Source organism: Odocoileus virginianus, chromosome X (assembly GCF_023699985.2).
Source record: "Odocoileus virginianus isolate 20LAN1187 ecotype Illinois chromosome X, Ovbor_1.2, whole genome shotgun sequence".
Classification (NCBI taxonomy): domain Eukaryota; kingdom Metazoa; phylum Chordata; class Mammalia; order Artiodactyla; family Cervidae; genus Odocoileus; species Odocoileus virginianus.
The window spans coordinates 19736355-19764191 of NC_069708.1; the positions used below are offsets into that span (position 1 = coordinate 19736355).

Here is a 27837-nt window from a genome sequence, read left to right on the forward strand (position 1 = left end):
TTGACTTTTGATATATATATATATATATATTAAAAACAACTTGGATGCAACATACACATGGGTAAACTTGAAGTCTCCCTGCTAAACCCCGACTCCCTCTAGCAATTGGGCCTGAGGGCCAAGGGCAGGTGGGGTGGTAGCACTGGCAAGGGGAGGAAAGTCACTGGCAGCAGGATGAGGGGAATGCACCCTGGGTGTGGGAAGTTACTTCCCTCCTTGGTACAGTATTGAGGGAGAAAAGACTGGTGTTGACCAAAGCCTCTGGCCCAGAAGGCTCATGGACTGTTGCCTAAGTTGAGTCCAGATGATTGGGGCAGGCCCTAAAAGAGCCCCAAGGCAGGGTTTCCTTGAAGGCGTTAAAACAAAGAAACTGACAGCCCTGGGAGCGACGTTCTAGGTGGTCTTCTCTATCCAGTCATTGGTCCCTTAAGGATCAGTCTCATTTGGGAATTCTCAGGATCAGAGCTATCTGACACTATATATAAGCCTGCTTGCTGGATAGCAAGATAAGAGCAGTCACCTTCTCCCAAGTCGTACCTTCTTGTGAAGTCACATCCAAAAACATTGACTTTGCAATGCTGAAATGATGTTCATTTGTGGACTTAACATCTACACATTTAATAGCCTGGGACATATTTGGTGTTAGCCAAGCTAACACTGGTGTATATTTGGGGAGGGGCCTAGAGCTTGGCTGGCTCTTCCAGTGTCACCCTGTGCTGTCACACAAAGTCTCCAGCTGGTCCTCCTTCCTCTTCTAGGCCACAGCTGGGATTCAGAAATGAACTGCTTGGATCTAGAGTAGACTCAAAGGAGCCTGCTTCTGCAGCCATACACCCTGACTGCCTTATTTCTGGTGGTGAGGATCCTGTTTCTGGGCTGGCCAGGAAAGTGAAAGGACTTGCAGGCAGCAGTGTTCAAACCATGAGCTGATGCTCAGTCCTAAAACTTACTGTGATATGAGACTTTCCAGAGCCCAGCAATGTGTGTCAGGGCTATGACTGCCCCCTTCAGAGGTGGCACCTCTTGCTGCCCTTGTGCTACAGAGGGCAGCTCTCAGCCCTTGGCCAAAGGTTGACCACCTACTTTTTCTCTTCTTAGACAGGCTGGTGATCCAGCAGGCTCTGGTGGTTGGTGATGGCTCTACTACCTGCTGTGGTTGGCACAGTCTACATACAAACAGGAGCTTGAGCTGCCCTGAAGGACAAGCAGAGACAGAAGAGGCAAGTGGTGAGCGTTCCCCTGTTGTAAAGGCATTTGGTGAGTGTCTCCTTCCTGCCAAACAGCCAGGCCAATTTTAGTCCCACCCTCCCAGGGCAACTTTGGTGAGAAGCCAGAATTGGGGCACTTCTCTCTTAATGCTTTGCTAGGGTTGAGGAGGGCCTTTCTCACCTTCTTTGATTCTCCAGCTTCATGATTGACAGATTTCTTCATAATGCAGACAAAGTCAGCCTGGAGAGCTGGTCTGCATCCCTTGAATGTTGGTGTTGGTGCCATGCAAATTCATGTGGTGCTTCCAGGGGTACAGCTTCTACCATCCAGGTTTACTTTTTGTGGGGAGGGGCACTGGGCCAACCCCAATCCAAAAAATGGTGACAAAGACCAGCACAGACACATCCCATGGCCAAGGGGCAGTTTTCCCACAAAGTCATCTTGACTTGGGGTGGCAGGCAACAGTATCTCTTCTGGAATAGCAAGAGCCCTGTTTACCTCTTAATAGGCATGGAGATGGGTGGAGGATGGGGACAGGATCAAGGGAACAAGGATCATAATTTGGGTCAACATATATAGGTAAAAAGTTTCATATACCATTTCCAATGGTGAAATTTAAAAGGACCCCTCCGTATTTGTGATTAATGAGAGATAGAGCCTGGCAAGATTAGCCTGTTGCAATGTCTTCCTGACAGCAACTCTTCCTCACCAATATTTCCAAGCTAGTTTAACATGAAAACTGTGTGAATGCAGAAATAAGGGTGCCATTCTTTCCATAAGGGGCTGCAATTACCACACAAATCAGAGTCCTTCAGCTTGGCAGAGCGAGGGCAGATCACAGTCTTTCCTCTCAAGACGCCCAGTCCTATGATGATACTAAGAACTTGGCTAATTGGAAAATGAAGGCTCTTTAGAAAAATTGGAACAGCAACTTAAATACCCTTGGTGTCCTGTCTCTTGGGAATGCTAGCATGAAGCCTCTTTAAAGCATTCAGTGAAAGGGTGGGCAAGGCTTAAGGAACTTTTTGTCTTTGGGGGAAAGCAATTTTCCCTTTTCAGAAGCTGAGTTGACATGAGCTCTGCAATGTATGAAATCCTCTCTCCTGATGAAAAGAATGAATGAATCTCCTTTTCCTATCCTTCTCCTGCAACCTGTAAAAATCCCATCCCCTACAGCTGAGCCTAGTTTAGGCCACTTCTCTTCCCGTATCTCAATTAAAAGAATGTGTTCCTTGTAATGAGATAACGAAAATTTCCTTTGGAGAAAAAAAGAACCAAAATTCAAAAGCATCTGCAATTCAGGCTGTCACAAGCTTAAAGAAACAAAGAAGGAAAAAAAAACTATCATTCTGGAGCTCAAGACTTATGGTAGTGTCTACAATATAACCCTATTTTGTCTTGTTTGCAACTAGATGAATTTGGTCATTACATTAAGGAAATTAGCATTTTTGTCTTCAACCCAAGCTATAGCAGGCCAGGTTAAAAGACCTTCACTGGTTATGATGCCTAAGTCCATAGGAACAGGCAGTGAGACACATGCTACTTGATCCTGAGGACAGCAAGCTGGGGCTACTAGATTATACATCTGATGTGATGGTGGCAGCTATGCCAAGACCAAAGGAAGTGGGAGTGGGGAGGATCTGTACCATAATTTCACACTGCTAACAGCAAACAAGCTAACAAGCTCCTTGTCCCCAAGTGGGAGGCAGTGTAGACCTGGCTGCTCATCTACTGGATGGAGAAACGGCAGAGGTGCTAAGGGTTCAGACTGTGTCAAGGATGCATGATATATATATATATATATATATATATATATATATATATATATATATATAAAATCACTACCTTGGCAATTGGAATAGGCACAAAACTAGAGCATCTCAAACCCTGCATGGGTCACAAGGAAAACACCCAAAAGCAAAAATTGGAGCACAGAAGCAGCAATCTCTCAGGGCAGATGTACTTGAGCTGAATGTGGCCACAGATGGCAGACAAGGGAAGTGGGAAAACAAAGGTGAAAACTCATAGGAGCTTTCCTTGGCCAAAAGGATTTTCAAGTTAAACAGCAACCCCCACCCCCACCCCTCTGCCCAACCCTTATCCCCATTCACATGCTCAGGCCCCATGCCCCTCACTCCAGAACTGATGATAACTACTCAGCTAGTTTTCCATTCATAGCAGTGGAGGAGCAGCTGGTGGGGAGAGAGGCACCTTGCTCAGCCTTCTCCTTTGACAGGTCAAGGCTGGGAGCCCCATAGTGAATGGGCTGAGGCTCTAGGGGCTCAGGCCGGATCCTGGGCAGCTGAGGGATGCCATGAGTAATGCCCACAGGCTTGGCCTGGGGCACAGGGCTGGGGTTGAAGCCTCCAGAAATGGAGGAGCAACTGGGCTCATCAACAGGCAGCAGCACATCTTGAGGCCTGGCCCTCACACTTTGGGAGGCCTTTGGCTGGAGGTTATAACAAGGGCCCATGGGCAGGGGTAGGTGTGAAGGCCGAGCTAGCTGAGACTTGGATTCCCCAGGTGCCCTTGGCTCTGGCCCTGATACTGACAGCAACATTGACATGGTGAGAGGAGATATGCAACAGACTGCCTGCCCATAGGGATGGCTAGAAGGCCCATCCAACTGGCTAGGACTTATCCAGGCATGGCCAGGTCCCACTGGGAGAGGACAGGGAGGCCAGGCAGGCCAGTCGTAGGATCCTGGAGGTTCAGTATAGAGAGACAGGGGACTGTCTCGGCCCCATTCGTCCTCCTCCTCTTCTTCATCTGAATCTTCTTGCTGGGCCTGAAGCTCATCAGACTCCATATAGCCTTGGGTCAGGTGAGAATTGGAGAGCTCCAGCTCCAGGGTCTCAGCAGTGTCAAGGGAGCGGCTCCTCCTGCTGAGGGCCATGGCAGCAGGTGGAGGACGAGGGTGCATGCCAGGCAATCCCAAGTATCGAGGGAGACTGCTCACACCCCAGGGTAGGCCTTGGTAGAATCGGCTGCGGTAGTTGTTGAAGGCATGTTTCTGGTAGTAGCCCAGTTCAAAAGCTTCCAAGGAGGCTGCAAGGTCTTCATCATTGTGGAACTCAGGATTTTCTTCACACTTGCCTTCCCCATCCCGCTCCACATCAGCGATATCAAAGGTCACCATGGGAGGCAGCTCAGGAAGGTTTTGAGTGAAGGATGAATCAGAGTCAGAGCTGCAGGACATGCTGGAGAAGAGGTTCCCATTGCTGGTGAACTCCACAAGGGCCTGAGAGAAACTCACAGTAGCATTCCCTTCCTTCTCAACATCCTCTTCCTCTGGCTCCTCAGGGGGTGAATAAGTAGGGTAGGCCCTCCTGGGAGATCCTCCGAAATTTGCTTCTTGCATGTCTGGCTCAAACATAGCATCACTCTGGAAGAGTTGCATCAGGCAAGTACTTTGATCTTTCTTGGAGCAGCTTCCCTCAAAACGCTTCTCCAAAGGACGGAAGTCCCTCCAGTCTGGCTCGCTGCTTGCAGTGGCAGGGAAAGCTGAGGTGGTTCCTCTGTGGGAAGTCTGAGAGGCCCCTGATGCCCCTTCCACCAGACCCATCACTGATGGGCCTAAAGGCCTCATTTGATACTCTATGATGGGCTTTTCCTGCCGCACCTGGGCCTCTCGGACTTGAGCCTCTCGAGCACGGACCTCTTGGCCACAGGCCTCCCTGGCATAGGCCTCTCGAGGTCGGGCCTCTCTGACATAAGCTTCCCGGGTGTGGGCCTCTCGAGCATGGGCCTCTCTGGTGTGAGCCTCTTGGGCACATGCCTCCCGGGCCTCTCGCTGCTCCCGCTGAAGCTCCCAATATAGCAACTGTTTCTGGATGGCCACTAGCCGTTCTTCCTCTGTCTCCATTGCCCCAGGTGGCCGAGGGGAAGAAAAGGGCTCAAAGTTCAAGAAGGGGTCAAACATCTCAGAGCTGTGACCATGGAGGTCATAAAGGCAGTCATCCCCAGGTGGGGAGTTCTCAAGACTATCATCTGGCTCATAGAACTCATAGAGGGCATCACCACTATAGCTGTCTCGGGGCAAGCAATCCCTACGGACAAGCCCCAGGGCCTCACCTGAATCATCCTCAAGTCCCGGTGTAGTAGAGTCATAATAACCCTCATCACTATTGGGGGCGGACTCTTGCTGATCACTCTGAGGAGTCAAAAGTTCTCCAGGGGCTGAGCCAGGATAAGACCTAACTGGGTCAAGAAGCATGTAGCCAAGATGGCCTGGGGATGTGGTGGGATGGTAGCCTGGATTTAGTATGGGCCTTGGGTACATCTGGGAACTTGCCCACAGATATTCTAAATCATCATCTTCTTCCTCCTTGACTTCTCCCTCCTCTAATTCCACCTCCTCTTCCTCTTCTTCCTCATCATCATCATCAGGCAAAGCCATCTCTTCGCCCCCTCCTTGGTAAGTCACCAAGCAGGAACTTCGTTTGGTTCCATCTCGGTTGGCCCTCTGGCCTCCAGAGGCCATGCTATCTGTCATACTATCCATATCTTGTTCTGCTATTATGTCACCACAACCTGTCAGTGAGTCAAAACTCTTCAGAGATGTGACATCCCCAAAGAGGAGGCTCAGCTGATCCCCTAAAGGGCCACTGGATGGATTTACCTCTCCTGCCACAAGCTTCTCCCCTGTTTCTGGACTATGGAGCTCCTCTGGGCCACTGGCTTCAGGGGCAGGTTTGGGTTGCAAGAGTGCTGAGGCAAAGGCCTCCAAGGTTTTTTCTGGATCTTTAAAGGCTGCTTTCTCAGTGGCTGCGGGAGAAGTCTCTGATATCGAAGAAACTTTCGGCCCAGGGACATCTTGGGATTTGGCATTTTCCTTTCTTGGGGCTTGGAGGACCTCATCATTGTGGGACAGAAGGGCTGAGCTCACAAACTCATGAGGCCTAGCTCTGGCCCCCTCAGACTTCTTGGCTCCTGGATTGCTTTGCTCAGCCCCAGAGACCTTGCTCTTCCGGTGACGGCGGATACTACTGAAAAAACCTTTCAGGCCTTTTTTTGGCTTGGGCACAAAGTGAGCCTTCTCAGCCCCAGCTTTCTCTGTGGCTCCAGCCACAGACCTCTTGCATCTGGAGCCTGTCTCCAAAGACCCATGGACACTCTGAGAGCTGGGAAGTCGGGATGATGACTCAGGCAAAGGTAAGGAGAGGCCGGTTCCTTCACTGACAATGTCTTCAGGGTCATGGACTGCTTCACTCAGGCCATCGTGGGTCTTGCTCTTGCTAAGACCCTTCTTAGAGCTGCCTTTCCCGGAACCTTTGCTTCGTCCCCCTCCAAAGAAACTAGGCAGGGTACAGATGCCCTTCTTGCCACCAAAGAGTTTCATGGCAGTTTTCTTCAGCCTACCTGGACCAGATGAGGGTGGCTCTGATGCGGGCCTTTCTGTTGTCTCAGATGCCTTGTTTTTGGCCCCTTTCTCTGTCCCTTGATCCTGGGTATCCATAGAGACTGTTGTTCCCTTGGCCTGAGCAGCTTCATCCTTTCGGGTCTCCATGATGGTGGGGAAAACTCAGGTGTATTCAGCTAAAAAATGCAGCCTTCTGGCTTCTCGGCACTGTTATAACATCATCAGTCAGGAAGCATCACAGCTGGGGCTGAAGATAAGAGAGACAAAGAGAGACAGTACTGGTGAGCAAAAATCCAGGCTGGGTTTGTTTTCACAGGTGTCTGTGGTTTCAGGCTTGAATTGAACCACAAAGAAAGAAAATATAGGGAAAATCTTAATGCACTCCATATGCTTGGCTTGTTGGATCAGCCCCCTCTAGGCCGCAAAGCAGCAAAACCATACACTGAACAACAGGCAGCCATGACCCCTACCCCATTTGCTGGGTCTACTCATTTCAGGTCACCTTAAGTTCAGGGGAGCACACTGGGCAGGGGGAATTGCAGATATGAAAAAGGCCCAGGTGCTATTGGCCACAGGAGGGATTATCAAGGGGTGGTGGTGTAGGAAGGTGGAAGGGAAGTCAGCTCTGATGACAGAGAAGTTTTGAAAAGCAGCTGGCAAAAACAGCCCATTAAGTATTCACTGGGTTCTGTAAGAACCAGGCCTCAATTTCACATTAGCCAGGGCTCTCACTGACATTTTGCCTGGAACTGGATAGAAAAGTAGACCTGAAGTTTCACTTTCTTCCTTCAGGCTACCTAAATTGCTTGTAGGACCATGCTCAGACCTTCAAAAGCCCAGAATAGGAGCCTTGCCGACCCACATTCCAGAGCTGCAATCCAGAATCAGCTAATATGGCAAGGTAGCCTCGGGGCAAGGCACTCTCTGGGATTCAGTATCCTCTGTCCGAGAGGCCTAGAAATACCTCCCTCTCATAGTGGTTATGTGAGGGATAGGTCTAACCTAGACTCTATAGTGACTGTTCTGCTGGTAACACATATTAATGTGGTCCACAGGGGCTTCCCTGATGGCTCAGATGGTAAATAATCTGCCTGCAATGTAGGAGACCGGAGTTCATATCCCTGAGTTGGGAAAATCCCCTGGAGAAGGGAATGGCTACCCACTCTAGTATTCTTGTCTGGAGAATTCCATGGACAGAGGAGTCTGGCAGGCTACAGTCCATGGGGTCGCAGAGTCAGACACGACTCAGCAATTAACACTTTCGCTTTCTGTAACTGAAACCACCATGAGAACCATGAGACAGACTGTCTCTTCTCTGCTCCTTTCATTATTTTGACCCCCATCTAACTTCCTATCTAGAAAGGGAACTCCTTGAAGGCACAACTCCACACAACTCACGTTCCTGGTCAGTTAGGCTCTGAACAGTTATTTCAATAAACAAACCTGATGCAAGACACACCCTTTTGGTCTAGACTCCCAGTCCTCTAAATAGCTAAATGTCACAGAGATAGAAAAAAAAAAAGGGGGGGCTAGCCAACATATCCCCTATCCCAATATATCCCCCTCCCCACCCCCATAGTCTGATGTATCCACTCCAGTGACTATAGCTGATTAACAGCTGGATCAGTGACCAGCCTGCTAAAGCCCAGTGACCCCTTCCTGGAAAGTCCCTCACCACTGTCCTCTCTTTGCAGGGTAGCCACCAGCACCTAAGGAGCTTGGGTAGGGAAGGGAGACAGAATAGCTGCTGGGAGCCAGAGAGACAGAGAGAAGGAGAGGCAAGCAACACTGTCATCCTAAGAGTAGCTGGCCAGCACATCAACCTTGTGACTGGTTGCCACGGTAAAAACACTCTCACATTCACCTACAGTGGGAAACTAAGAACTAGCACTCTGGGAGTGGAGAGAGCCTGGCAGCTACACTCTATCCTCTGACCACATTAGAGGAATCTTCCTGGAGTCCCTGATCTTGTCTTGCAAATAGTAATTTTGTGCCTTGTGCCATGCTTGGCCTGACATTTGACTCATCAACGTGATCTAAGCTTCCACAGAAGCTCTCTGCAGAACTTAATATTTAACTTGTAGCATGATAATGTTTGGTTACCCCCAAAATAAGAGAAAAAAATACCATCATCTGATCTCTGCAGAAATCTGTATTGCAAATTGCTCAGGTTAGGTTTTTGTGATTCTGTGTGACATAGTTTAACATGGCATTGTTCCAGCTCAGCCCTGCAACTGATAGGACCACAATAAACAGTGCTACCCCTCAAATACACAATGATACACACACACACACACACACACACACACATATTCTGAGTCCTCTGCCGTGGGGTCAAAAGGGAATAGGGACCCTATCATCTATCTGAGTCCTTCACTTTCCAAAGCACAGATGTTTTTACCTCAGCCCTGAAATTACTGACAATGTTGTCATTATGGTGTTGGGCACTGAGGAGATGGGGTAGTGATAAGTGGAGTTATTTGTGAAATTATGTTCCCCTCTGTGGTATTAATGAAAGGAACCTCACTAGAACACTTGGTTAAATGATAATTATTAAGCTCAGTGCTGCCAGAAGGGTTCAAAACCCCAGTCCTTGCTTTTGGGAAGCTCCTAGGCTAACAGATAGAGAATCCTCTATATAACAGTCTAAAGGCACAATATGATGCAGACCTTAGAGAAGAGCCCTCCTTACTGGTTAAGCTGAGTACTGAAATATCATTCTTCATACCTTATGATCATGTCCCAGGATAAACTTGAAAGGCAAAAAGATAATCCCTGGGCTCAGAAAAGAGAAGGCCTTGAGAAGGAGGCATTCAATCTGGGCCTTTTTAGACAGGAGTGAGTAAAACTGTCTATTTAGAGGAAAGGATGGGTAAGACTAGTAAGTGTGGTTGGGCATCAAGGAAAACCAAAGGTTAAGCGAAAAACCTTATAGTCTTACCCATCCTTGTGACTTGAAGGCTTAACCGTCCTATGGGTTTTGGAGCTGGAATTCCTGCAAACAGAAGAATTAGGCAAACTGAATCTCAAACAGGGCTGCTTTATAGAACCTTGATGCCTTGGCTAGAGGGTAGTCCCTTTGGGCTTTCTCTTGCCCTTGCTTCTTTGCTCTGTTGGAGTAGAGGCCAGCCCACAGCTCTCTACACTGTCCCCTTCTCTGTCACAGGGATCAGCAGTATGCTGTGGAAAGAGCCATGGTCCACAGAGTTGGGTTCTAGATCATGCCAAGGCATCCATCTAAGCCTTGGCCACTTGTGAAATGGAGATCAAAATAGCTTCCTTATCTGTGGTCCACTGCAGTAATGTGAGGTTAGATGGGATAATGAACACCAAAAGCATTTTGTAAACTGTAAAGTGCAAAGCAAATGAGAAAGACTGGCATTCCTGTTATTTCAAGTCAGATCCCAGTTTCCTAGGAAGTAGTTGTTTGTTGTTATTTAGTCACTAAGTCGAGACCATGTGTAAAAAGCCACTCATTTGAGAGAGCCATTCAACTACAGGAAGTCCAAGGAACCAGCTGCCTTGGCCCATGCTGAGGAAGAGCCAAGGGTTAAGGGATTTTAAAGATGTTTGTGGATTTATACAAAGTCCTCTGTTAAGGGCAATTTAAAAAGCCTTCTGTATATGTGGTGGGAGTGGGTGAACTAGGCAGGGTTGTATCCCTGGGAATCAAATTCTCTTCCCCCAGCTTCAGGTCCTCCTCCTAACTAGGCCCAGGGCCATCTTTGCTGGCAAAGGCCAGAGTTGAAATTATGCTGTCTCCTACCTCCCTGCTTTATCCCTTCCAGAGCCAAGTACCCCACCCATAGAATCTCTGCCCTGTGTCCCCGACAAGGCAGTAGGACAGAAGCTGGCAGGAATTGCCTGTAGCTAGTGCCCCCTAAGCCCAGCTCCACCTAGCCATCTCACTCAGGCCTCTTTTTCATACTCCTTACTACCTCACCAGGTCCCAATGCTGTCCTTTCCCAGTGGGCTATGCTACCTTTGCTCGGGACCAGAGTTCAGGAGTGAGGTGGGGCAGAAGGCAAAGGGGACTGCAAAGGGAGAGATTCTGCAGCTCCCTCAGGCTGAGGCTGGCTCTCTTCATAGTTTCTGCCAAGAAAGTAGTCCTGCTAAGTGCAGAGCCCCTCCACCCTAAGGTTTCTCAAACTGCATGCCTATCTAAGTTTCAGTTGGACTGCTGGGTGAGGGAATACTGTAAGGCTACCCTGTGATCCCTGGCAGGGGCCACTAGCTGCAGCTATTGCTAGCATGGCAGGAATTGGGCTGTGTCCATCCCTGCTCCAGAGAGGCCAGCCTCAGGCCATTCTTAGACCAATGGAAGGCTAGGTCAGAGCTACTTCCTCCTCCTCTCATCTCAAAATACAGCAAGAGACCAGTCACAGATTTTTTTTTCTTTTTTTTTTCAGTCACAAATTTGCCCCAGGAATCCATCTCAGTAACGGGGAAACAGCTGCAGTGAGTCTTGCACATTCTGCTCCCAGCCCTATTTCCTGGGGCCAGCTCAGCCAACTTAGAGAAGGCTGAGTTCAGGGAAGAAGTATGTGGATTTATGCAGTAGCTCCAGAGGCATGGCCTCAACCAGTCGTAGATTCCCAGACCTTCTCCAAGAAGTTTTCCTGGGACCAAGCCCACTCTGGGTGCATCCTGAGCTTGTACATGCAGTGGAAGGTGGTCTAAGGAAGGAGTAATAAGGACAGGAAGTCCGGCCACCCTCCCCCCACTTCCTGAGAGTCAGCCAATTCTGCACTGTAATCAGCTCTCCCTACCTGGGGGAAATCCAGCAAGTTCTTTTGGTTTCAAATGGAAAATGAGGCTATTAAGAGTGCTTACCTTTTAAAGCTATTTTAAGGAATTAAAATCTGATGTATATAAAGTAACAAATAAAATCCATTATATAACAGAGGCTCAAAAACATAGCAACTAGTTTTACATATATTTTATTCAAACTGCTGCTGCTAAGTTGCTTCAGTCATGTCTGACTCTGAGCCACCCCATAGACAGCAGCCCACCAGGCTTCCCCATCCCTGTGATTCTCCAGGCAAGAAGACTGGAGTGGGTTGCCATTTCCTTCTCCAATGCATGAAAGTGAAAAGTGAAAGTAAAGTCACTCAGTTATGTCTGACTCTTAGCGACCCCATGGACTGCAGCCTACCAGGCCTCTCTGTCCATGGGATTTTCCAGACAAGAATACTGGAGCGGGGTGCCACTGCCTTCTCTGTTTTATTCAAACTATAGTTGGACAATTTCTAGCAGCAAAACTACCTCAATCAGGGTTGACTAAGGTGCTTCCCAGGCTCTAAGGGTATGTCACCAAATCTTCTTGGGCCTCAATTTCCACAAATGGTAAATGAAGGAGGCTTCATTTCTTCTCACAGGAGGCTTCAGTTGTTCTTTTAGTCAACTTTTGATTTCGGGGGCCCAAAATGTTTCCTCAAATCAGCTACTGGTTAACAGCTCTGGTTTATCTGGGAATTTCCACTAGCCAGGTTCTCTAGCCCAAACCAGAAAGGTCAACATTATCTAAAGTATGGATACAAAGGAAATTCAAATCAATAAATGTCCTTCATCCACTTCTGGTACTTGTTGTTTAATCACTAAGTCATGTGCTACTCTTCTGTGACCCCCATGGACTGTAGCCTGCCAGGCTCCTCTGCCCATGGGATTCCCCAGGCAAGAAAACTGCAGTAGGTTGTCATTTTCTTCTTTAGGAGATCGTCCCAACCCAGGGATAGAACCCACATCTCCTGCATTGGCAGGCAGATTCTTTACCACTGAGCCACAAGGGAAGCACTCATGGTACTTACCAGCTTACAAAATGTTCCCCACTTCCTCACTCACCACCATTTCTCCTTCCCAGTGATCCATTAATCAGGCCTGGTTGCTGTTGCTGTTTAGTCACTAAGTCATGTCTCTTTTGCAACACTATGGACTGTACCCCACCAGGCTCCTCTGTCCATGTAATTTTCCTGGCATGAATACTGGAGTGGAGAATACGTTCTTCTCAAATGCACATGGAACATTCTTCAGGATATACCACATCCTGGTTCACAAATCAAGAATCAGTAAATTTAAGAAAACTGAAATCATATCAAGCATCTTTTCTGACCACAAGGCTGAGACTAGGTATCAATTACAGGAGAAAATAAAAACTGTATAAAACACAAATACATGAAGATTGAACAATAAATTTCTAAATAACAAACAGGTTATTGAAGAAGTAAAAAGAGAAATCAAAAAGTTCCTAGAAAAACATGACAGTGAAACCATGATGACCCAAAACCTATGGGATGCAGCAAAAGCAGTTCTAAGAGGGAAGTTTATACACAATCCTACCTTGAGAAACAAACAAACAAAAACATCTAATAGACAACCTAACTTTACACCTAAAACAACTGGAAAAAGAAGAATAAAAGACCCAAAGTTAGCAGAAGGAAAGAAATCATAAACATCAGAGCATAAGTAAATGAAAAGGAAATGAAGGGACAATAGTAAAGATTAATAAACTAAAAGCAGATTCTTTGAAGAGATAAATAAAATTGACAAAATTTTAGCCAGACTCATGAAGATAAAAAGGGAGAAGAATCAAATCAACAAAATTAGAAATGAAAAAAGCAGAGGTTACAATAGACAATGCAGAAATACAAAGCATTACAAAAGACGATTATGAATAACAATATGGCAATAAAATGGATAACCTGGAAGAAATGGACAGATTCTTAGAAAAGTTCAACCTTCTAAGACTAAACCAGGAAGAAATAGAAATAATGAACAACTCAATTACAAGCACTGAAGTTGAAGTTGTGATTAAAAAAATCTCCCAAAAAACAAAAGCCCAGGACCAGATGGCTTCACAGGAGAATTCTATCAAACATTTAGAGAAGAGCTAATGCCTATCCTTTTAAAACTCTTTCAAAAAATTGCAGAGGAAGGGACACTTCCAATTATTCTATGAGGCCACCATCACCCTGATACCAAAACCAGACAAAGACAACACAGAAAAAGAAAACTACAGGCCAATATCACTGATGAATATAGATGCAAAAATCCTCAACAAAATTTTAGCAAACAGAATTCAGCAACACATCTAAAAGCTCATATATCATGAACAAGTGGGCTTTATCCCACAGATGCAAGGATTCTTCAATATTTGCAAATCAATCAATGTGATACACCACATTAACAAATTGAAAGATAAAAACCATATGATTATCTCAATAGATGCAGAGAAAGCCTTTGACAAAATTCAACACCCATTTATGATAAAAACTCTCCAGAAAGCAGGCATAGAAGGAATATACCTCAACATAATAAAAGCCATATGTGAGAAACCCACAGCAAATATTATCCTCAATGTTGAAAAATTGAAAGCATTTCCCCTAAAGTCAGGAACAAGACAAAGGTGCCCACTCTCACCACTACTAATCAACATAGTTTTGGAAGTTTTAGCCACAGCGATCAGAAAAGAAAAAGGAAAAAAAGGAATCCAGATCAGAAAAGAAGAAGTAAAACTCTCACTGCTTGCAGATGACACAATCCTCTACATAGAATACCCTAAAGACACTACCAGAAAATTGCTAATCAATGAATATAACAAAGATGCAGGATATAAAATTAACACACAAAAATCCCTTGCATTCCCATACACTAACAATGAGAAAACAGGAAGAGAAATTAAAGAAAAAAATCTCATTCACCATTGTGATGAAAAGAATAAAATACTTAGGAATATATCTACCTAAAGCAACAAAAGACCTATATATAGAAAACTATAAAACACTGATGAAAGAATTCAAAGATGACACAAATGGAGAAATATACCATGTTCATGGATCAGAAGAATCAATATAGTGAAAGTGAGTAGACTACCCAAAGCAATCTACACATTCAATGTAATCCCTATCAAGCTACCAATGGTATTTTTCACAGAACTAGAACGAACAATTTCATAATTTGTATGGAAATACAAAAAACCTCGAATAGCCAAAGGCATCTTGAGAAAGAAGGATGGAACTGGAGGAATCAACCTGCCTGACTTTAGACTATACTGCAAAGCTACAGTCATCAAGATAGTATGGTATTGACACAAAGACAGAAATATAGATCAATGGAACAAAACAGAAAATCCAGAGATAAATCCATGCATCTATGGACATATTATCTTTCACAAAGGAGGCAAGAATACAACAGGGAAATACGACAATCTCTTTAACAAGTGATGCTGGGAAAAGTGGTCAACCACCTGTAAAAGAATGAAACTAGAACACTTTCTAACACCCTACGCAAAAATAAACTCAAAATGGATTAAAGATCTAAATGTAAGACCAGAAACCATAAAATTCCTAGAGAAAAACATAGCAAAACATTCTCTGACTTAAATCACAGCAAGATCCCTTATGACCCATCTCCCAGAGTAATGGAAATAAAAGAAAAAATAAACAAATGGGACATATTTAAACTTAAAAGCTTTTTCACAATAAAGGAAACTATAAGCAAGGTGAAAAGACAGCCCTCAGAGTGGGAGGAAATAAAAGCAAACAAAACAACTGACAAAGAGTTAATCTTAAAAATATACAAACAGTGCATGCAGCTCAATAGCAGAAAAATAAACGAACCAATCAAAAAATTCACCGAAGACCTAAACAGACATTTCTCCAAAGAAGACATAGAGATGGCTAAGAAATGCATGAAAAAATGCTCATCACTCATTATCAGAGAAATGCAAAGCAAAACCACAATAAGGTACCATCTCACACTGGTCAGAATGGCTGCTGTCAAACAGTCTACAAACAATAAATGCTGGAGAAGGTGTGGAGAAAAGGGAACCCTCTTACACTGTTGGTGGGAATGCAAATTAGTATAGCCACTATGGAGAAGAGTATGGAGATTCCTTTAAAAACTGAAAATACAACTTCCATATGACCCAGCAATCCCACTGCTGGGCACACACACTGAGGAAATCAGAGTTCAAAGAGACATGTGTACCCCAATGTTCACTGCAGCACTGTTTACAATAGCTAGGATGTGTAAGCAACATAGATGTCCATCAGCAGATGAATGGATAAGAAAGTTGTGGTACATATACACAATGGAATTATTACTCAATTATTAAAAAGAATCCATTTGGATCAGTTCTAATGAGGTGGATTAAACTGCAGCTTATTATACAGAGTGAAGTAAGTCAGGAAGAAAAACACCAATACAGTATATTAACGCATATATATGGAATATAAAAAGATGGTAATGATGACCGTATATATATGTAAGACAGCAAAAAAAAAAGATATAAAGTACAGACATTTGGACTCTGTGGGAGAAGGCAAGGATGGGATGATTTGAGAGACTAGCATTGAAACATGTATATTACCATATGTGAAATAGATCATCAGTCCAAGTTTGTGCATGAAACAGGGCACTCAAAGCCAGTGCACTGGAAGAACCCAGAGGGATGGGATGGGGAGGAAGTGGGAGGAGAGTTAGGGATGAGGACACATGTACACCCATGGCTGATTCATGTCAATGTATGGCAAAAACCAGCACAATACTGTACAGTAATTAGCCTCCAATTAAAATAAATAAATTTAAAATAAAAGAAAAAAAACAAATTGAAAGATAAAAACCATATGATAATCTGAAGAGATACAAAGAAAGCCTTTGACAAATTTCAACACCCATTTATGATATCAACTCTTTAAAAAATAGGCATAGAAGGAATCTACCTCAACATAATAAAGGCCATATAAACCCACAGCAAATATTACTCTCAATGGTGAAAAACTGAGAGCATTCCCTCTACAATAAGGAATAAGACAAGAGTGCCTACTCTTGTCACTATTATTCAACACAGTTTTGGACGTCCTAGCTATGGCAATCAGAGAGGAAAACGAAATAAAAGGAATCCAGATTCGAAAAGAAGTAAAGCTCTCACTGTTTTCAGATATTATACTATATATAGAAAATCCCAAAGATACTATCAGAAACTTTCTGGAACCAATCAGTGAATTTAGTAAAGTCACAGGATACAAAATCAATACACAGAAATCCCTTGCATTCCTATACACTAAGAATGAAAAATCAGAAAGAGAAATTAAGGAAATGATCCTTGGAATAAATTTACCTAAAGAAATAAAAGACCTGTATATAGAAAAGTATAAAACACTGATGAAAGAAATCAAAGATGACACAAATAGATGGAGAAATATACCATGTTCTTGGATTGGAAGAATCAATATAGTGAAAATGAGTATACTACCCAAAGTAATCTATAGATTCAACACTATCCCTATCAAACTACCAATGGTATTTTTCACAGAACTAGAACAAAAATTTGCATGGAAACACAAAAGACCCTGAATAGTCAAAGCCATCTTGAGAAAGAAGAATGGAACTGGAGGAATCAACCTTCTTGACTTCAGACTATACAAGCTATAGTCATAAAGACAGTATGGTATGTGTGCTCAGTCACTCAACCATGTCCAAATCTTTGTGCACCCATGGGCTGTAGGCTTCTCTGTCCATGGGATTTCCAGGCAACGATGCTGGAAGATGGGTTGCCATCTTCTCAACCCCAAGACAGTATGGTATTGGCACAAAAACAGAAATATAAACCAATGGAACAAGATCTAAAGCCCAGAGATAAACCCACACACCTGTGAGCACTTTATCTTTGACAAAGGAGGCAAGAATATACAATGGGGCAAAGACAGTCTCTTCAATAAGTGCTGCTGGGAAAACTTGACAGCTATCTGTAAAAAAATGAAATTATAACACTTCCTAATACCTTGCTGCTACTGCTGCTAGGTTGCCTCAGTCATGTCTGACTCTGTGTGACTCAATAGATGGCAGCCCACCACGGTCCCCCATCCCTGGGATTCTCCAGGCAAGAACACTGGAGTGGGTTGCCATTTGCTTCTCCAATGCATGAAAGTGAAAAGTGAAAGTGAAGTCACTCAGTCATGTCTGACTCTCAGTGACTCCATGGACTGCCGCCTACCAGGCCTCTCTGTCCATGGGATTTTCCAGGCAAGAGTACTGGAGTGGGTTGCCATTGCCTACTCTAACACCATACACAAAGATAAATTCAAAATGGATTAAAGACCTAAATGTAAGACCAGAAACTATAAAACTCTTAGAAGAAAACATAGGCAAAATATTCTCTGATGTAAATTACAGCAAGATCCTCTAGGACCCACCTCCCACTGCTGCTGCTGCTTTGTCACTTCAGTCCTGTCTAACTCTGTGTGACCCTAATGGACTGCAGCCCACTGCGCTCCTCTGTCCATGGGATTCTCTAGGCAAGAATACTAGAGTGGGTTGCCATGCACTCCTCCAGGGGATCTTCCCAACTCAGGGATCAAACCTGGGTCCCCTGCATTTCAGGCAGATTCTTTACCACTGAGCCACCAGGGAAGTCCCATGACCCACCTCCTAGAGTAATGGAAATAAAAACAAAAATAAACAAGTGGGACTTAGTTAAACTTAAAAGGTTTTTGTACAGCAAAGGAAACTATAAACAAGGTGAAAAGACAACCCTCAGAATGGGAGAAAGTAGCAAATGAAACAGCTGACAAAGAATTAATTTCCAAAATATACAAGCAGTTTATGCAGCTCAATACCAGAAAAAAAAAAACAACAACAACAAAAAAACGAGCAATCCAATCAAAAAGTGGGCAGAAGACCTAAAGAGACATTTGTCCAAAGAATACATAAAGATGACTAATAAAACACATGAAAAGATGGTCAAGATTGCTCATAATTAGAGAAATGCAAATCAAAACTACAATGAAATATCACCTCACACCAGTCAAAATGGCCATCATCAAAAAATCTACAAACAATAAATTCTGGAGAGAGTGTGGAGAAAAGGGAACCCTTTTGCACTGTTGATGGAAATGTAAATTGATATAGCCACTATGGAAGACAGTATGATGATTCCTTAAAAAAACTAGGAATAAAACTACCATATGACCCAACAATCCCAGTTCTGGGCATATACCCTGAGAAAACTATAATTGAAAAAGACATATGTACCCCAGTGTTCACTGCAGCACTATTTATAGCTGCTAGGACATGGAAGCCACCTAGATGTCCAACAGATGAATGGATAAAAAAGAAGTGGTATACATACACACACACACACACACACACACACACACACACGCACACAATGGAATATTACTCAGCCATAAAAAGGAACATATTTGAGTCAGTGCAAAGGAGGTGGATGAACCTAGAACCTATTATACAGAGTGAATTAAACCAGAAAGAGAAAAACAAATATCATGTATTAACACACATATATGAAATCTAGAAAGATGGTACTGATGAACCTATTTGCATGACAGCAATGGAGATGCAGACATAGAGAACAGACTTATGGATACAGGGTGGTAGGAAGGAGAGGGTAGGACAAATGGATAAAGTAGCATGGAAACATACACACTAACATTTGTAAAATAGACAGCCAGTTGGAATCTTCTGTATGACTCAAGGAACTCAAACTGGGGCTCTGTGACAACCTAGAGGGGTGGGGTGAGGTGGGAGGGAGGCTCACGAGTGAAGGGACATAGTATACCTATGGCTAATCCATGTTGATGTAGGGCAGAAACCAATACGATATAATAATTATCCTTAAATTATAAATTAATACATTAAAAAAAAAGAATACTGGAGTGGGTTGCCATTTCCTTGGGGGATGTTAACTCCTTGTCACAGAGAAGGAAATTGTTTAGACTTGGGAGAAGACTTGCCTAAGGTCACACAGTGGGATTATGACAGAGCCACACCAACTTCCAGGCCTCTGAGTCCCAATTTTATGCCATTCTGCTGCACTGTGTTAACCCCTAATCAAGGAAGAAAACTTAGAGTGAGGACTGTGCAGGTTCCCTGCACACCTACAAGAGCCATTCTCTTCCTCTCCTATCACACTCTTGTACCAAACCAGCTGAGCCTTCTCTTCAGCATTTCCAGTCATCACTGGCTACCACTATTTTGGCCATACCTAGCACATTCCAGAAAGCTTTCTGTGGCCATTATTCTTATCCAGAAACCGCACTATCACCACTCCCAAACCGTGGAACATATTCCTCTACTCTTCTCCTTGGGAGATAAGTTTGAGGGGCCAAAACAAAGGTCCAGACAGAAACTGACACTGGGGACAAACATAAAGGTAAAGACAAAATGAAAATAAAGAATTTGAGCTATAGTTTAAGGAAAATGATCCACAAGATCTGGAATTTGAATTAACATTTCTAAAGCCCACAGCCAATGTCTACTCTCAAAACCATTTTTTTTCAGGACCTGACAGAAGGGCTGTCTAGCTTTGTACTCTTTGTCAGAGCTGTAAATGCTGCTGGTAGAGCCCCAATCAAGCTATCCCTGCAACCACTCCTCCCCTAATTCGCAGCCTTCCTGAGAGGCACCTCTTCTTAAGGGGGCATCTCACCAACGCTAGATGCAGCATAGACCCCAAAATGAGCCCTCTAGCCCCTGTTCCTATTTCCTCAACACCAGCCCCTCAAATGAATTCTCATATTTAGCCACGAGTAATTCATTCTGGCCAGCCTCAGCCTGTCTGTTCTTTTCTCTTGAATGCAGCCTCCTTCATCTTATACGGCAGTCACCACATCTAGCACAGAGCAGCAGCTCAAACAATGTTGGTTCAACTGAATTCTAATTCAGCTAGAGCTTATAAGCCCAGAACTAAAATGCCAGCTTCACTTCTTTCAGGCTGTGAGATTTGAGAAAGTGACCTAACCTTTTTGAAGAAAATGCTACCTACCATATGGAGTCACAGTAAGGATTAGAGATGATAAATATAAAAGATTGATTACTTGTTAGGTACCAAGCAGATGTTCAATAAAGGGCCCTTGTGATAGGGCCTCTTGCAGCTACCTTCTCCACTCTAGTTCCTTAGATTTCCCCTCACTGTGATAAGGATGACAAAAGTCTCTTAACAGCGTTCCCTCTGGTCCTTCCTGCTGCAGCACTGAAATCCCACCCCCTTGCCTCCCCACTTCCATCTCATCCATCCTGCACACCCTTGCCAGATTCATTTTCTTACAACTCTAATTTCAGTGCATCACACCTTGACTTATCAAATTATTCTGCACTGCCTACAAGATTAAGGCCAACTCCCTTTGCCTGACCTTCAAGACTTGCTCTCTGCATGTCGCTTGCAGGTTTCCTAGGCTCACTTCTCTGCCCCTTAGCCTCAGCCCCAAATATACAGGGCTTATCCAGTCTAGGAGGTATGGTCACTCAGACTCTGCCTCTACCTAGAATTGGGCTTACCTGGTGAAACTTCTTGATGCAGCAGCTTTCTCCTCAGGCTGCTGAGGCTGCCTCTCCAGCTTGCCTGGAATGGTGGGGGCTCTGGGAACCACCTAATTGCCACTCTCCTCTAAGGCTCCCAAACCCCCTTAGAAAGGAATGTATTCAAAGGTGTCATGCCTGCATCATAAGGCTTCCATTATTTCAGTACTAACTCAGCAAGGGTGAGATCAAAAACAGGCAACATACCTCCTTCCTCCTCTGTTCAGATGAAGAACAGGAGAGGAGCTAACTCCAGGGAAAGAGACATGATAAGGCAGTCAAGAAAGCCTGCAAGGAGTATCTGGATCAAGTGAACAATGGAGACTCCTGACTTTCCTAGGTATCCTCTATATGTACGATATCCTCTATATACACCATACCCTAAGTGAGAGACCTCAATAAAGAAACTGAGGTTTGGGAGGGGATCAGATCAGTGTGCTTAGAGGAAGAAGCATTAAATTGAGGGCCAGGAACTTTATGCTCTTATGTAACCTTTGGCAAACAAATCACTTCTCTCTTCTGGGCCTTGGTTTTCCCATTTAGAAATGGGAGACTGGACTGGGAACCTGCTTCCTCCAGGCTGCATGAAGCTGGGGAAAGGACAGTCCTGTGTTTAGTTTTCCAGTGGCTGCTGAGTCAGGAGTCATGTTGAGGAAATGTCATTTTGGGGGTTCTAGGCTTCATTGGGAGGCCTGGATGCCTACCTGGTTGGGCCCACTGTAGAACAGAGGTGAACTGCAGCCCAGCCTCACTCCATATGCCTCTCACTTCTACCCTCCCCCCGCAAGCCCACCCAACATTCTACTTTTCTGAATGTGCTAGGCCTAGTCTATGAATATATGAAATGTACAGATTCTCAAGGGACCACAGCTGGCCAGGCCCAGCCCTCTCTCTCTGAAGAAGAGCTGCAGCCCCAGTTGAGGGGCACTGTCTAGAGAAGAGGTGTTAGTATCTGCAGGGGGAAAAAAAACGAACCTGTAGATGAAAGCAATAAAGGCTCTGCAACAAGAAATGCAGATCAAAAGGTTGCAAAGCTCCCCATCCCCACCCCCTTCAGCACCATTATGCCTGCCTCTGCCTCCACCAAACTCCCTCAGGCCATTTTCTTCATTGTACTTATTATCCCCTAATCCCAAAAGGGAAGGTGCAGGGGAGCAATGCACCCTCACTCAGCTAGCACCTGCACTTCTGCAGTGGTTCTGGTTTCCCTGCCTGCCTTGCTAGCAACATACACAGGTTTGTAAAATAAGACCAAGGAAAAACGAGACTCTGATTATTTAATTCAGAGAAGTTGAAGGTGGAAGAGGTGGTTTAATGCCCATGAAATCTCCATGAATTTTTAAGCAGTAGAGCTATGGTGGCCAGCTGTTCTCAACACACACACACACACACACACACACACACTTGGTTTAAGTATAGCACGAGAGGCTCAGATTACATCTGAGAAAGAACTTCCTGGCCATGAGATGGGTAAACCAAGAATGAGTGACACAGGAAGTCAATGAAATGCCTCTTCCGAGGGCTTTACTTTTATCACCCAGTCTATCTGCCTGGACAGGACTTGAGACAGGGGAACTGAAGAAATAACACTAGGCAGCTCTCTTCTAGCCCCTTCTTCCTCTTTGGTTCTTCAAAAGAGCCAGACTTGTTGCTATTTCTCTCATTCCCTTCATCCTCTGGTTCAGAGAGTGTAAATGTAACAGTTCTTGAGGAATTTTTAACATCTCCACTATACTATAAGAGAAACACTAGATTGCCAGCTTCTTTCAACTACTTCTCTTCTGAAATTTTCAGCCCCTGACAGGCTGTAGACCAAGATAGAAAAAGCAAGAGATGTGAAAGGGGAGGAGTTCCTAGAAAGCTAACCAAGCTTCTTTTCACTCTTGATGAATGGGTGAGGTAAGAAGAGGGGTTGATTAATGTGATTTGTACAGATTTATGCTTAACGGATACAGTGGATAAGAGGAGTTGCACAGGAGGCAGCTGTTGGTGGTGGTGTTTAGTTGCTAAGCCTCTCCCTAAATTCTGTGTGAACTTAAGCAAGTCTCTGCTGCTTTCCAAGGCCTCAGGATTCCCCGTCTGTAAGAAAAAGAGTCGAAACTGGTGCTTCCTGAAGGCCTGTCCAGCTGGGAGAAAAACGATCAGCAAAGGACTAAGGGGCATTCAGCCTTTACCACATTGGTATACAGAAGCCCGGCTCTGTCCTTCCCCGCTGCCCTACCAAGATCCCCTGCAAAGCCAAAGAGAAACTGACAATCTACAGTGTCCCTCTAGAGATAGCCTACTCCCCTAGTTCTTCCAGATCCAAAGATGACTTTTTAACTGCCCAACTTACAGCACTCTTCCAATCCCTTTCTAAGAACCCATTCTAAAACCCTTTCTAAAATCCTGTTTTATTGTGGCATAGCTGCACACAAAAAAATATCAGAACCTCCCAATTACCCACTCTTTGATGGCCCCTTCCTTCATTCCTTCAAGATCAGACCCCATTTCACAACCTGGCATTTGGGAAACCCAACACCACTGGGCCTCAACTTCCTTTTCACACTGCTGTTGCTGTTGTTCAGTTGCTAAGTCATGTCTGACTCTTTAATATCCCAGGAACTGCAGCATGCCAGGCTACCCTGTCCTTCACTATCTTCCAGAGTTTGCTCAAATCCATGTCCATTGAGTTGTTATCTCATCCTCTGTTGCCCCCTTCTCCTTCTGCCCTCAATCTTCCCCAGCATCAGGGTCTTTCCCAGTGACTCAGCTCTTCACACCAGGTGGTTAAAGTACTGGAGCTTCAGTTTCAGCATCAGTCATTCCAATGAATATTCAGGACTGATTTTCTTTACAACTGACTGGTTTGATCTCCTTGTAGTCCAAGGGACTCTCAAGAGTCTTCTCCAATACCACAGTTCAAAAGCATCAGTTCTTCAGCACTCAGCCTTCTTATGGTCCAACTCTCACATCCATACATGACTACTGGAAAAACCACAGCTTTGACTATACAGATCTTTGTTGGTAAAGTGATGCCTCTGCTTTGTAATATGCTATGTAGGTTTGTCATAGCTTTCCTTCCAAGGAGCAAGCATCTTTTAATTTCATGGCTGCAATCGCTGTCTGCAGTGATTTAGGGCCCAAGAAAATACAATCTGTCACTGGTTCCAGTTTCTCCCCCTTCTTTTTGTCATGAAGTGATGGGAACGAATGCCATAATCTCAGTTTTTTGAATGTTGAGTGTTAAGCCAGTTTTTTCACTCTTTTCTTTCACTTTCATCAAGAGGGTCTTTAGTTCCTCTTCACTTTCTGCCATTAGAGTAGTATCATCTGCATATCTGAGGCTGTTGATATTTCTCCTGCAATCTTGATTCCAGCTTGTGATTCATCCAGGTCAGCATTTCACATGATATACTCTGCATACAAGTTAAATAAACAGGGTAATAATATACAGCCTTGATGTACTCCTTTCCCAATTTTGAACCAGTCCATTGTTCCATGTCCAGTTCTAACTGTTGCTTCTTGACCTGCATATAGGTTTCTCAAGAGGCAGGAAGGTGGCCTGGTATTCCCATCTCTTTAAGAATTTTCCACAGTTTGTTGTGATCCACACAGTCAAAGGCTTTAGCATAGTCGATGAAGCAGAAGTAAATGTTTTTCTGGAATTCCCTTGCTTTCTCTATGATCCAAAGGATGTTGGCAATTTGATCTCTGGTTCCTCTGCCTTTTCTAAATCCAGCTTGAACATCTGGAAGTTCTGGGTCTTTTCTGGTTGATATTGTAAGGGGCCTTTGTACCTTGGAGCCATACAATCTCAACCAGAAAAGACTGTCACCACTCATCCTGCTTGCCAGCCACTCCCTCCCATTCCTAATTTTGCTCATACAACTATCCTTTGCCTAACCAAAACCCCTCTAATTTCTGGAGGCTTCCCAGGACAATACTCCATGTACACACAGATCTCTCATCTCCCTCCATGGTAGCTGTCTCTAGATTCATGAATTAGCTGGGGACTGGGCAATGCAGGTCCTGAGCTTATAAAGTTAGACATTGTGCTTTATTTTCTTAAATTGTAGATGAAACCCATTCCCTTTCTTAATCTTCATTATGTATACTCAATAAATATCAGAGACTTGAGTATCATTTTCATGTGAATCAGGACAAATGCCAGTTGGGAACATAAAGGTTTTCTCCAAAGCTTTACAGACACTAAGTACTTCCTGAGCATTCATTAACCGCTATGCATTGCTAGGGTTTCAGGGAACTTCGGCTGAGATTCAGGTTTCATTTTGCCCTGTGAAAAGTTCAGAAAGAACCCAGACGTCCATGGTATCAGGGAAACAAAGTAGAGGCAGAGAAATTTAATTATAGTTTGTTTCCTATTATAATTTAAGTCAGAAAATGCCCAAGGGATGCAGGTGGCCTGAAGGAGTTCTAAGTTCTGAGAAAGAAGAGGTCATCATGGATTGCAAGAGATGGAAAGGCACTAAGGAGATAGGCCCAGAGCTGAGAGGGAAGAGAATTTGAACAGTGTAGGGTGAGAGAGTCTGAGTGTGGGGAGAGGAGTCATATAGGGCAGATATGTTGGGTGGCTGCTGGTTTGAGATAGTGCAGCAGACATGTCCAGCTCTGAACCAGAGATGCCCAGATGTAAGTAGGGAGATTGTATTGGTGCTTGGTCAGATTGAGAGGAGGTGAATGTAGTGTCCTATCTGCAGTTCTTGCTAGTGTCACAAAAGTCCCCAGCTAGCCTTCCATTAAAGTGAGGGATTTACTGGGTCTCATTTTCTCCTCTCAGAGGTGCCTAGGCTTTGCCAGGCCCTTTAGTACACAGAGTTTTCCACCCTCAGAGGTGTGTTAAAGGTCCAAGAAGAGCCTTTCAAGTCCCTAGATAGCTCCTGGGCTTCCCTGGTGGCTCAGATGGTAAAGAATCCACCTGCAATGCAGGAGACCTGGGTTTGATCCCAGGGTTGGGAAGCTCCACTGAGGAGGGCATAACAACCCACTCTGGTATTCTTGCCTGGAGAATCCCCATGGACAGAGATGTCTGGTGGGCTACAGTCCATGGCATGGCAAAGAGTCAGACACAACTGAGCGATTAAGCACTGCACAGGTAGCTCCTTCCCTCTTGTTCCTCAGAAAGGCCTAGAGTCCACAGAAAGGGGCACACTTCGGTGCAGACTGAGCAGTGAGTGGGGCCGAATGAGGGGAGCTGCACTGAGGGAGGGGGCTCTGCTGGACTTCCCAAGGTGGGGGGTGGGGAGTCCAACAAAGCAGGACCTTCCATCAAGCCCATGTGAATGCAGCAGGCAGGTAAAGCTGCAGGAGATATTTGTGTGAGGGGCAAAGGTTCACCTTGACTCCCGCGGCCCACACCAAGGCAAGCTTGGCCCATGGAGGCTGGCTCTGCAGGGCCTGTCCTGAACTGTGGCACGCCTGGCACAGCCCCTCACCACCGGGAGAGCCTAGGCCAAGTCTGACGGTCACCAGTCAGAGGTGTCTGCATCAGACAATGACAGCAGCCCAGCAGGCTGGGTATTTTCAGTAACTTTGAAGTTGGAGGATTTGGCTGCTTCTCTAGCTCTCTCATACACACCCAAACGGCTGTTTCTCTACTACAATAATTACTCCCCCGACCTATGGCACAGAACCGTGCGCCCCCCCGCCCCCCGCCACACACACACACCATACCACACCACACCACACCATGGTTATCGCTATTTTTAAACCAGAGGTTGGAGAAAAAAGCGCGGCCAGTACCCTCCAAGGGGACAGGAGGCGAGGCAGGGCGGGGGAGGGGGAGCAGGGACAGGAGGGAGGCGCGGGGGCGAGGGGGAATTTGACAAAGCGGCCTTGCAGCTCTAACCCAAGGACTAGCTTGAGCTGCTGCCCTAACCCAAGGTACTGCGAGAGATGGGTTGCCAGCCCCTCTGCCCGCGGGGGCGGGCGCCAGATGCGCCCGGAAGCCCAGGAGCAGGGGGCGCGGCTGGTTGGGGCCTCAAGGCCGAGGTTCCAAAGGGAAGTGAGCAGCCCACAGGCCCAACTGAGCTCCTCCAGGGAGGAGACAGACAAAGTAGATACCCCAACCCACGCCAAAGCAAGTACTCGTCGGACCCAGGCCAGCGCGTAGGCTTCGTCCCTAGAAAAGAGGGAGAGGCAGGAGATGCACTGGGAAGGGGAGGGGCGGCAGCCTGGCCGCTGTGATGAGCGATACTCGTCTAACACAGCTGTTCCAGCTAATGTGCTACAACAAAGCTGTAGAGCTCCCAGCCTACAAAAGCACCGCTGGGGGTGCTGGTTGGCTTCTCCCCTCATGAGACCACAGGGCAGCACGTGCGGGCTGCCTCCCCCGAGAGCCCCGAGGCATGGCCCAGGATAGCCCGCCGGCCTGCCTTCCTCTTTCCACCTCTAGCCGCGGTCGCTAGCGCGGACATGGCTCTGACCCTCACCAGAAAGTCCTCAAAGCTGGTTCCAAAGAGGAGCGCAGAGCAGTCCGGACGCCGACCGGCCCAGCCCTTAGAGCTCCTTTCCAGGCGGCCAGAGTGGAGCACGCGAGACTGCACCGTATGGCGGGCAGGCGGAGGCTCCTGCTGCGCGCAATGCTTACCCGGCTCGGTCCGGTTTCCAGCCCGGTTTTTGTCTCTTGCGACTCCCTGGCCGGAGCTGGAGCCTTGGCTGCTACGGCTGAGAGCTTCGCCACCGCCTTCTCTGCCGCCACTGTGGCTCCAGTCACCTCCTGCACCAGCTCCCCTTCCCCAGGCTCTGGACTGCTCCCCCATACCCCTCCCCCCCCCGGACTTCACAGCCACAGGGTGGGGCATTGGCTTCCTGATTGGCAGGCGTGTGGTCCAATCGCCACGGTGAGAAGGCGTTTCCTGACTCGCCCACTGTTTTCCTTGGTGCGTTTCTCTTTAAATGCAAATAAGCGCGGGCGTGGTGTTGGCAGGGGGCGGAGAGGCTCCAGAGCCCCT

At 45.7% G+C, this 27837-nt stretch overlaps 1 protein-coding gene across 2 annotated transcripts; it reads right to left on the bottom strand.

Moving 5' to 3' along the window:
• Positions 1-27636, bottom strand: AMER1 (APC membrane recruitment protein 1). 2 transcript variants are annotated; one of them, XM_070461934.1, is made up of 3 exons: positions 27474-27636; positions 9513-9566; positions 1-6818 (listed from the first exon to the last, which is right to left on the bottom strand). In XM_070461934.1, exon 3 carries the CDS (start codon positions 6716-6718, stop codon positions 3362-3364), a length of 3357 nt encoding a protein of 1118 aa, XP_070318035.1. In that variant the 5' UTR covers positions 6719-6818; positions 9513-9566; positions 27474-27636; the 3' UTR covers positions 1-3361. The 2 variants fall into 2 exon arrangements, with proteins under 2 accessions (XP_070318035.1, XP_020739973.2); XM_020884314.2 differs by lacking the exon at positions 9513-9566.
• Between the last annotated feature and the right edge of the window lie 201 nt (positions 27637-27837).

Bases quoted from the DNA above. Each gene is read 5' to 3' on its own strand.
- AMER1 (XM_020884314.2), bottom strand. From the start codon at position 6,718: ATGGAGACCCGAAAGGATGAAGCTGCTCAGGCCAAGGGAACAACAGTC.